Source organism: Cervus elaphus, chromosome 4 (genome assembly GCF_910594005.1).
Source record: "Cervus elaphus chromosome 4, mCerEla1.1, whole genome shotgun sequence".
Classification (NCBI taxonomy): Eukaryota; Metazoa; Chordata; class Mammalia; order Artiodactyla; family Cervidae; genus Cervus; species Cervus elaphus.
In genome coordinates, this window is record NC_057818.1 from 65,041,202 (window position 1) to 65,052,411 (window position 11,210).

General features: G+C 58.6%; 1 protein-coding gene across 1 annotated transcript; it reads left to right on the forward strand.

Moving 5' to 3' along the window:
* Positions 1-6,188: 6,188 nt before the first annotated feature.
* ZNF579 (zinc finger protein 579) lies at positions 6,189-9,464 on the forward strand. The gene is made up of 2 exons (XM_043900174.1): positions 6,189-6,349; positions 7,337-9,464. Exon 2 carries the CDS (start codon positions 7,339-7,341, stop codon positions 9,037-9,039), a length of 1,701 nt encoding a protein of 566 aa, XP_043756109.1. The 5' UTR covers positions 6,189-6,349; positions 7,337-7,338; the 3' UTR covers positions 9,040-9,464.
* Positions 9,465-11,210: the final 1,746 nt, after the last annotated feature.

Sequence of the window (11,210 nt, forward strand, 5' to 3'; positions counted from 1 at the left end):
ATTCATCACCAATACAGTGAATAAATAAATGATGGTATATTTATGCAGGCTTCTCTGGTGACTCAGATGACAAGGAAGCTGCCTGCAGTGCAGGAGACCCAGGTTCAATCCCTGGGTGGGGAAGATCCCCTGGAAAAGGAAATGGCAACCCACTCCATTATTCTTGCCTGGAGAATCCTCATGGACAGAGGAGCCTGGTGGACTGCATGGGTCCACGTAGTTGCAAAAGGGTTGGACGTGACTTAGCGACTAAACAACAACAACAAATATTATGCTATGAAATACTATAGGGACTTCCTTGATTGTTCAGTTAAGAATCTGCCTTGTTGTGAAGTAATTAGCCTCCAACTAATAAAAAAATTAAAAAAAAAAAAAAAAAGAATCTGCCTTGCAATGCAGGGGACAGAGGTTCCATCCCCGGTGGGGGAACTAAGATCCCACATGTCTTGAACACCTAAGTCCACGTGCCACAACGAAAGATCCCACAGGAATCAACGAAAATCCCTCCTGCTGCAACAAAGACCCAACACTGCCATTTAAATCTATAAACACTATACAGGAAGAGAATGCATGAATACAGAGATACACAGTTACACAAGTGAAAGTTACAAAGAAGCCAGGCCAAAGAAACCAGATAGGTAGAGTCCTATTTCCTTCTACCACATAGAGGCAAGCAAAACTGAACTGCAATATCGCTTAGGACACCCTGTGGGTGTGAGCCATCTAGAGGAAAACTTTTTTTTTTTTTTCCTGTAAAACTCACAACAGTGTGGATAGATGGGTTAAGCTCGGGGTGGGACATAGTGGAACCTTCTATGGGGCTCTGGGGCGGCTGCCAACATTCCTTTTCTTAATCTGCTGATTATTTTATAATTCTTTGTTAAATTGTGTGTTTTTATCATGCGCTTTACACCGATACGTCTTATATTTCACACAGAAAAAAACATTTAAAGGAAGGAGATAAGTTTGAGGGCAAACAAGTGGGAGTTTATCATTCAAGAAAGACGTTTTGCCTGGAGATCCACACGTGCCCACTTGGAAAGGTGGCAGATCGGCCCCTGGGAATGCTCAACCTCTCCTCTCTACCCCCACTACTCAGCAAGGGGAAGCAGGCTCACCCATTTGGGGTAAAATAAATATATATATTTCTCCGAGTTGGAGAAACAAGACCCACCTCCTTAGGTACAGGTACCGCCCCCAGGGACAAGACCCGCCCACTTGGAGACCGCTCTGCCTGCAGAGTCGAGGGCCGAAAAATGTGCCAGGGTTGTCATGGAGATGCTCGCCTGGCAGTAGGGTGATGAATAGGGACCTCCCTCCCACCTCACCTGCACTCCAATCCTTTCTCTTCCGAGACGGTAGCGAAAGGGACTCACCCCTTTCCCGAATGCTCCCCAGTGTCAGGGGGTGGCCTGGACCTGGCCCCCTACTCATGACACGGAGACCCCATTTTATCGATGTGCTCAATTGAGGCTCAGAGGCTGAAGGGGTGGGTTTTACCCTGGGGGCGATCTCAGCGGTTCCGGAGCATCAACTTCTAGCCAGACGCCGGCAACTCCTACGCCTCTGTGGGCGGCGCTGACTCCCACGCGCAGACCCGCTCACCTGCGCTCCGCATCTCCCTTCCTCCCCACGGCAGTCTTCCCTTCCAGGGAGCCCCCATTGCAAAACCTGAAGCCGCGTCCTCCTCACCCCGCATCCCTCTTTGTGTGCGCCCTAAGTCTCTTCAGTCGTGTCCCACTCTTTGCGACCCCCTGGACTGTAGCCCGCCAGGTTCCTCAGTCAAAGGATTTTCCAGGCAAGAATATTGAAGTGGGTTGCTAGCCCTCCTCCAGGGGACCTTCCCCATCTTCAGGATCGAACTTGCGTCCCTGAACGTCTCCTGCATTGGCAGGTGGGTTCTTTACCACTAGCGCCACCTGGGAAGCCCCTCGGCCCTCTTTATTCACCTACAAATATTGCTCGACGTGCGACGCTCACTAGGGTAAAGCAGGTAAACAAACAGGTGAAGAAACCCCCCGCCCTCGGGGCGTTTATATTCCAGTGGAAGGGGAAATAGGCAATCAGTGGGCAACTGATACACAGCCTAATATTTGTGATACGTAAATGTTGGAAATTAGGGCCAAGCAAGGACTAGATGGTGACAGGAGAGGTCTTTTAATTTTTATTTATTTATTTGGCCGCGCTGCGCTGCTTGTGGGATCACAGTTCCCCTATGAGGGATCGAATGGATGCCTCTGCCATGGAGGCGCGGAGTCCTAACCACTGGGCCGCCAGAGAGTTCCCAAAAGGGCTATTTGAGCTAAGGTGGACGAGACAGATGTCTCTGAGGAGATCTGTAAGAAACGAGGGAAGTAAGGAAAACATGATGGTAATCTAGGAGAGGCTTCCCAGGTGTAAAAAATACGCCTGCAGTGCAGGAGAAGCGGGTTCGATCCCTGGGTTGGGAAGATCCCCGGGAGAAGGAAATGGCAACCCACTGCAGTATTCTTGCCTGGAGAATCCCATGGACAGAAGAGCCTGGCGGGCTACAGTCCATGGGGTCACAGGGTCGGACACGACAACCTAGGAGGAGGGCATTCCAGGCAGAAAAGTGTGCGTGCAAAGACCTGAGAGTGAACGAGCCAAGAGCGCGGTGAGGATGGAGCAGAGGGAGAAAGGCTGGAGCCCGTTAAGGGAGGCTCCAGGGTTCAGGCAGGTAGGGCGGGGAGCGGAGGTGTAGGTGAGGAAGGTAGGGAGGAAGAGGTGAGAGCCCCGGGACAGGGACCGCGTTCAGCACAGGAGCAAAAATGATTACGGTTTCCTGGTGCTGGAGACCGGACGGAGGGAGGGGCGGGTCCGCGAAGCAGGGAAGCCAATGAAGAGGCGGCAGCGGCGGGAGTGGCATCCAGAAGGGCAGCGCTGGACCAATCAGCGCCAGCCCCGCCCCCAACCTGAGGACCCCGCCCTCTGCCCGGGGCCCCGCCCCCAGACCGAGCCGGCCCCGCCCAGGCCTCAACGCTCACCTGGACCCGGGTCCCGCCCGCTGCCCGGGGGCCCCGCCCCCTGCCCGAGCCTGCCCCGCCCCCTACACGGGGACCCCGCCCCCAGCCCCAGCCGGCCCCGCCCAGGCCTCCTCGCTCACCTGGACCCGGGCCCCGCCCCCTCCCTGCTCGGCCCCTCCGTCTCTCCTGCATCCGGCCCGGCCTCCGCGCGGGTCCCACAGGAATTTCTCTAAAACACTAATCGGATCATGTGACTCTCCAGCTTAAAACCTTTTCAATGGCTCCTCAGTACACTCGGAATGCGTCCGGCCTTCAGCCTGGACTGGGAGGCCGGACGTCGTTGCTCGTGAGGCTCTTGCCATGCCCCAATCCAAGGCCCCACGTGTCCCCCCAAGGCACAGATTCCCACGGCCGCCGCCGCTGCACACACGGACCGCACGCTGATCCCTCTGAAACTGCTTTCCCTCACCCTCATTCCTGAATTCGTTTCTTTCTTTTATTTAGGAAAAAATACTTTAAGGCTTTAAAATATATATAATAAAATAAATGCACACACACTTAGGTATATACCCAAAAGAATTTAAAACAGCCATTAAAACAAAAACTTTACACGTAACGAATGCTCGTAACAGTACTGTTCACAACAGTCTAAAGATAGAAACTATCTAAGGTTCATGAACAAATGAATGGATAAACAAAATACAGTAACCCATATGATGGAATATTACTCAGCCATAAAAAGAATGAAGCATTGGACTTCCCTGGTGGCGCATGGATCAGCCTGCCAATGCAAGGGACATGTGTTCAATCCCTGGTCCGAGAAGATTCCACATACCGTGGAGCAACTAAGACCGTGAACCACAACTATTGAGCCTGTGCTCTAGAGCCCACAAACTGCAACTACTGGGTCCATGTGCTGCAACTACTGAAGCCTGCATGCCCAGAGTCTGTGCTCTGCAACAAGAGAAGCCACTGCAATGGGAAGCCCGTGCACCACAACGAAGACCCAGTGCAGCTGAAAATAGTTAAATAAAAAAGAATGAGGTATTGACATAAGCTACACATGGATGAACCTGAAAAACATAAGTGAAAGAAGCCAGTCATAGAGGACTACACACTGGATGACTCAACTGATATGAAACATCCACAGCAGACAAGCCCATAGAGACAGAAAGACAATTATTGGTTGCCAGGAGCTGAGGGGAGAAGGGAATGGGGAATGACAGATTAATAGATCTGGGTTTCTGTCCAGGGTGATGAAAAAGTCCTGGAACTAGACACTGGGGTTTATTGTACAACTTTGTGAATGTTCTTATATCACTGAATTGTACACAGTTCAAAATGGCTAAAATAGTAAATTTTTATCTTTTTTTTTTTTTTTTTTGCTGCACCACGAAGCATGTGGGATCCTAGTCTCCAACCAGGTGTCAAACCCACACCCCCTGCAGTGGAAGCCCAGATTCCTAACCACTGGACCACCAGGGAAGTCTCTAAAGTGGTAAATTTTATGTTATGTGTATTTTAACAAATAAAAATATACACACGTACATGTTCATATATTGACTACTAGTTTTAAAACATAAGGTACTCCTGACTCCATAGATCTCTCCCCTCCCCTGACTGCCTCTCCCTTCTCAGAGGTCACCCTATCCCAAATTTGGTGCTTATTGTTTCCATGGATGTGTTTAAACTTTTGATTCTTAAAATGCAGCATTATCCACCAAGTGCTTTTAAAAATCATGCTCCTCACCCACTACCATCTCTCCCATCTCTTTGTGAGATACAGAGACTTAGACCCACCACTTTGAAACTCTTAGGACCTCACTGCTCTGTGAAATGGGAGAGTAACGTTACCCACTTCTTAACACCAGGAGGAACAAATGGGTTTGTGTTTGTAAAGCACTTACATTGTAAGTTATCATTTATTTTCATTTATTTTTTATTATCCCCATTTGCATCTTTTCTCTTTACTTTGTGAAGTATGAAACACATTCACATGGTTTCAAGTTCCAAAAGTACAAAAGGAGAGAGTGTAGTCACTTTCAGTCTTGGGAGTTAGACAATGTTGCCAGCTCTTCGCTCTCCTCCCATTTCTCCCAGACACAGCCCACTGATAAGTGCAGACGGGACAGGCTATGCTCCATCTTCCAAATTTTTCTCTGTTATCACTTGGAACCTTTCCATATTTTTACACAGCGAACTTCTTTGTTCTTTCTTTTATGAACACACAGCATTCCGCTGGGTAGATTTATCACTCAAATCCCCGACGGATGGGCGGATGGGCATTTAGTTCACTTCCCCTGTTTTGAAGCAAGGCACAATACTGCAACAATTAACCTGATACAGACACTTCTCCTGGCATGTTTCTGAGTAGTGCTGGTATATTTCCTTCCTATTTGCATTTGCTCCCTCTTCCCATTTCTAACTCTTGGCTTTCATCCTGCAGGTTTCAGCAGAAACACTGTTGCCTCCAGGAAGCCCTCAGGGGTCACTCTCACTCAGAGGCGAGTCTGCTCCGGTAATCCCAGGGCACCCTGCTTCCTGCCTCGGAGCAAACTCTCCGGGAGGGCAGGAGGGCCTGTGTCTGTCTCCTGCTCCGTCAGACCGCGAGCTCCCTGTGTACTGGGTCCAGTGGCCTCTGTCTCTGCTACTGAAGCTCCAGCACCAAGGACAGAGCTAGCTCGTAGTAGGTGCTCAGTAAACAGCGGTGGCTTCGGATGGAGTGAATCTACGTAGCACAATGAGTAACCGGTTTCTTAGCGTCAAGGGGATAACCACGCGGGGGTTAATCACGGAGGGCGAGACTGAGGCTCACAGACGGAACGTCGCCTTCTCAGGCAGCCGCGTGACGGCTGCAGTCAGGTTCCCGTCCCGATTGCGGAGCCTTTTCCCGTCGCCTGTCACTCAGGGCCGCATTCACCATCTTTCCCGGCCACCCGCCTCGCCCCGCACAGTGCCTGGCGCTGACAGGACCTGATGAATGTGCATGTGTTGAAGGAATGAATGGGTGTGTGTGTGCGGGTGTGCGTGTGTTGTGGGAGGTGGGGGCTGACCTCCTGGAGGCAGAGGACGGGCCCCCAGCCCCCTCCCCTTAGAGGACCCAGGCGTCCGAGCCGCCCTGCGTCCCCGCCTCCTGGGTCCCCGCGTCCACCCGCTTCCGGCCTCCCCGCCAGCCTTTTCCCCTTCCAGGCGCGGGCGAGGAGCCGGGTTTCCGGGGGGAAGGCTTAGGCGGCGACACCGAACCCAGCCTCCTCCCCCGCCCCCGCCCCCACCGCGCTCGGGGGCCCTGCCTCCCCGCTACCGCCGTCCGCGCTCGGCCGGCAGCGGGGAAGGAAGAAAGGAGCGGAGAGGCGGAGGGCGCGGAGGTAAGGGCCGGGCGCCGGGCCGCGGGACCGAGCCGCGGGTCCCGGGCTCAAAACCTTGCCGGGGAGGCCGCGACCCGTCGCCCCGATTCTGCCGATCACGCCTGCGGGGGGCCAAGGGCTGGGCCCAGCGCGGGGACGGGCCCCCCTCGGGGGCCGGGGGCTCCCCACCCAGCCCCAGCGGCCTTCCTCGGGGAGGCGTCCAGGCCCGGGCCCCCAGGGCCCTCCTCTCCCTTGTCTCAGGCGCCCGGCCCCCTCCCCCAGCCTTCTCCACCCCCGGGGACCCCGGAATCCACACCCCCCACCCCAGGTACACAAGTCCAGATGCGGGTCCCCGGCATTTCCTCCCCAGCGCGCGCACGCGCCCCCAGCCCCCGGAATCCGGGCCCCTGAGCCCCCTCCCGGCCTAGGACTCCGAGCCCTCCTATCCCGGCCTCTCCCAGCCTCTGGCCACCGGGGCACCCACACTCCATTTCCGGGGCCTCCGGACCCTGCCTCCCACCCCCTCCTCTCTGGCACCGGGGACTGTGTCCCGGCCCCTCCCGGCACGCTCCGGACGGGGCCCCCCCCGGGAGGAAAAGCGCTTCACTGACTTTGCCCCCGCTTTCTTCTGTCTGTCTCGGTCTGGCTCTCTGTCTCCCTATCTCTCCCTCTCTCCATCCTGCCGCGGTCCCGCTGGTCTCTGCTGGCCCCATCTCTGCCCGCATCTCTTTGTTTTCTCTCCATCTCTGTCTCTGCTGGGTGTCCCCATCTCTCTGTCTCTCTCTCCTGCTTTCTGCCTCTCGCCGTCCCGTCTTCTGCTTCTACCAGGTCTCTGCCTCTCGCCCCGGCCCCTTTCCTCGTCTGTCTGTCCCTCTGTTGCCCCGCTAAACCTCTGGCCCTCTCTGTCTCTCCATAGCTCTGGCTCTGCATTTCCGCACTGCACACCCCCCCCCCCCCAGCCCCCCGCCCCCGCAACAATATCTCTGTCTTTTCCCTTTCTATTTACAGGCATGGATCCGCAACCTCCTCCACCTGCCCAGGGAAGCCCACCTCACCGGGGCCGGGGCCGAGGCCGGGGCCGGGGCAGAGGCCGAGGCCGAGGCCGTGGCCGCGGGGGTGCCGGAGCCCCCCGGGCGCCCCTGCCCTGCCCCACGTGTGGCCGCCTCTTCCGCTTCCCCTACTACCTCTCCCGGCACCGGCTGAGCCACTCGGGCCTGCGGCCCCACGCCTGCCCCCTGTGCCCCAAGGCCTTCCGCCGGCCGGCCCACCTCTCGCGCCACCTGCGCGGCCACGGGCCGCAGCCCCCGCTGCGCTGCGCCGCCTGCCCGCGCACCTTCCCCGAGCCCGCGCAGCTCCGGCGCCACCTGGCCCAGGAGCACGCAGGAGGCGGCGTCGAGCTGGCCATCGACAGGGCGGCCAAGGAGGCGGCCGAGTCCGGCTGGGGCCCGCAGGACAAGGCCGCCGAGCAGCCACCCGGCGCCGGAGCGGAGGAGGAAGACGCGGCGGCGGAGGAGGCAGCGGCTGCGCGGCCCGAGCCGTGGGCCACGGGGGAGCCGGCCACGCCGGCAGCTGCCACTAGCGCGGGGCCCCGCGAGCCGGAGGGGGCCGGGGCCGAGGCCGAGGCCGGGGCGGCGGAGCTCAGGGCCGAGCTGGCGCTGGCTGCCGGGCGGCAGGAGGAGAAGCAGGTCCTGCTGCAGGCCGACTGGACGCTGCTGTGTCTCCGCTGCCGGGAGGCCTTCGCCACCAAGGGCGAGCTCAAAGCGCACCCGTGCCTGCGCCCCGAGGGCGACCAGGAGGGCGAGGGGGGCCCCCCGCCGCGCCCCAAGCGCCACCAGTGCTCCATCTGCCTCAAGGCCTTCGCCAGGCCCTGGTCGCTGTCCCGCCACCGGCTGGTCCACTCCACCGATCGCCCCTTCGTGTGCACAGACTGCGGCCTGGCCTTCCGCCTGGCTTCCTACCTCCGCCAGCACCGCCGCGTCCACGGCGCGCTCAGCCTGCTGGCCCCGCTGCCCGCGGCGGCCAAGAAGGACGACAAGGCGGCGGCGGTGGGCGGCCGGACCTCAGGGAGGGGGCCCGAGGGGGGCGAAGGGGCGGACCGCGGGGCCGCCGCGGAGGGCGGGCCAGGCGGGCAGAACGGAGGCGAGGCCGCCCCGGCCCGGGCCCCGGCCGGCGAACCCCGCTTCTGGTGCCCTGAGTGCGGCAAAGGCTTCCGGCGCCGGGCGCACCTCCGGCAGCACGGGGTGACCCACTCGGGCGCGCGGCCCTTCCAGTGCGTGCGCTGCCAGCGGGAGTTCAAGAGGCTGGCCGACCTGGCGCGCCACGCGCAGGTGCACGCGGGGGGCCCGGCCCCGCACCCCTGCCCGCACTGCTCGCGCCGCTTCTCCCGCGCCTACAGCCTGCTGCGTCACCAGCGCTGCCACCGCGCCGAGCTGGAGCGGGCCGCCGCCGCGCAGCAGGCACTGCAGGCCCCGGCCTCGCCGCCGCGCGCCCCGCCGCCCCCCGCGGGCCAGGAGGCCGAGGGGCTCCCGTTGCCCCTCGCCCACATCAAGGAAGAGCCGGGGTCCCCGCCCCAGTCGCCGGCGGCAGCAGCACCCCCTGTCTTCCTCAGCGCCTCCTGCTTCGACAGCCAAGACCACTCGGCCTTCGAGATGGAGGAAGAGGAGACTGAGAGCAAGGCTCACCTGCGAGGCCTGGGGGGCCTGGCCTCCTGACCGGCACCGCCCCCCTCAGCCCCTCCGTGGGAGCCGCCCCTGCCCCGGCCTGCAGCACGGAGGAGGGAAGTGAAAAGAGAGGCGCCTCCTCTGTGAACCCACCCTCCCCTTCCAGCCCTCGACACTAGGGGCGGGGGCTGGACGCCCCTCGGTCCCCATCGCCCACCCCCAGGCCCCTGATGCTGGTTAGAAACTGCTCGCCCCTCGTCTGAAGGCAGGACGCTGAGTCGGAGGCGGAGGACATTGGCCAGAGGGATGGAGACTGAAGGGGGACCCCCCCCCAGCCTGGCTGCCTCCCCATTTCACACACTGGACACCATCACCTCTTTGGAACTGCCGGATCCTGGGGTGGGGGGCAGTCCCCAGTGAGCAAAGGTCTGTCCCTGTCCCTTTGTCCGTCTGTGAATAAATGTGAGTTTGTGGAACTGGAGAGTGGGGCTGTCTGTGCGGGGAGGGCCGGCGGAGGGGGTCTGGGGAGCAGGGCGGCGTCTGCCAGGCCCTGAGCCTTGGCTCAGAGTGGAAGCAGGCAGAGCCCCACTTCAGGGGACACGGGCCCACGAGCCAAGCAAGACATTCATGAGAAGAGCCAGGGGCGGCAGACGACAAGCTACTCTCTGCCCCGGGGGTCTTTGGGGACCCTTACATGCACTCATTGACCGAACACTGCCCGGGCACAGCTCGAGGCCCCGGGACACGAGAAGAGGAAAGCCACTTGGCACCGGCTGACTCGGTGTAGCCACCGGCCCCAGGCGGCACTCCTGCTGAAACGGAGAATGATACGTTTATGATAAAATAATTAAAACGGAATAAGATTAAGCATTCCTCAGTCACACTGTTTCAAGTGCCCAGTATCCCCCTGTGGCCGGTGGCTACCCGGCTGGACATCACAAGTCTAGAACATTCCACATCACAAAAAGCTCCACCAGAACCTCGCTGCCTTAGGCAATAAGCCAGTCTGCACCGTAACATCAGGTATTGATAAGGGCTTCCAAGAGAACTGCAGGGTGCTGTGAAGATGGAGCCCAAGGGGACGGCAGGGCCTCTGGGGAGATGACCTCTGACCTTTTGACCTGCATGAAGAACTGGTGGAAAGAGGGAAGAGCAGGGGTGAAGGAGCAGGGGTCTGTGTGTGTGTGTGTGTGTGTGTGTGTGTGTGTGTGTGTGTGTGTGTTGGGTGGCTGCTCCCTGTTTAAAAAACCACAAGGAACCATGGGCGGGGTGGACAGTGTCATCGTGTACACAGACCTCGAGGTCTGTGTGTGTGTGTGTGTGTGTGTGTGTTTGTGTGTGTGTTTAGGTCCTAGTAGTGGAGGGGGGATGTCTCCAGGCCAGTCCTCCTTAAGCCCCCTCCCTCTCTTTCCTCCTACTGACATCCTGCCCCCCAGGTCTCTCGGCACCTGGGAAGCCAGGCAAGGGGCGGGTGACATCATCCTTGTTTTCCAGGGCAGCAGACAGAGGCTCGAGGCTCAGGGAGGGGGTCTGCTTCCCTGGTGCGATGAAACTGGCAGAGGGAGCGGGCAGGAGGGAAGCTGCGAAGATGGGGGCTGAGAGGCAGGCCGGGGAGACGATGACCACTCGGCGCTTTGCAGAATTCCCGGACGTAACGAGACACACTGTAGCCGAGCCCTTGGAACGGTGTCCGGCACGTAGGAAGGTCTCCATTTGTGCTGTGTTCACCACACCCCGGGCTGCATGTTGGCGCCAAAGACCAGAGGACCACCTGCCCTCGGGGAGCTCACAGACTGGTGGGGAGGTAATCACATGTTGGCACAAATAATGATAGTTTCCAAATAAGCCCCATTCTCCAGTGCACTAGATCCCACCTGAAGCTATAACTTAACCTTGGGTGCTGGAGGGAAGGGGGCTGGGGTATGCTTTCCTTACAGGCCAGCCACCTCCCTCTCCAGGAACCTTCAGTGGCTCCCTATTACCACATCCTAGTTGCAGGCCAGACACCGTTTCAGCACAATCTCACAGATGAAACTCCTTGAGGGAGGTGATTACACAGCCCTGTTTATAGAAGAGGCAAACTGAGGGTTCATGCTAAGAAGGCATTTGTCCTACTTCCATGATCACTAATGTAAACTGAGCCCTTTGGATCAATGTGTTACTGTGGGGAATTCTCTGGAGGTCCACTGGTTAGAACTCTGGACTCTTACTGCCAAGGTCCT

What these genes read in the sequence shown, in the direction of transcription:
- ZNF579 (XM_043900174.1), top strand. Translation starts at nt 7,339, where the DNA reads ATGGATCCGCAACCTCCTCCACCTGCCCAGGGAAGCCCACCTCACCGG.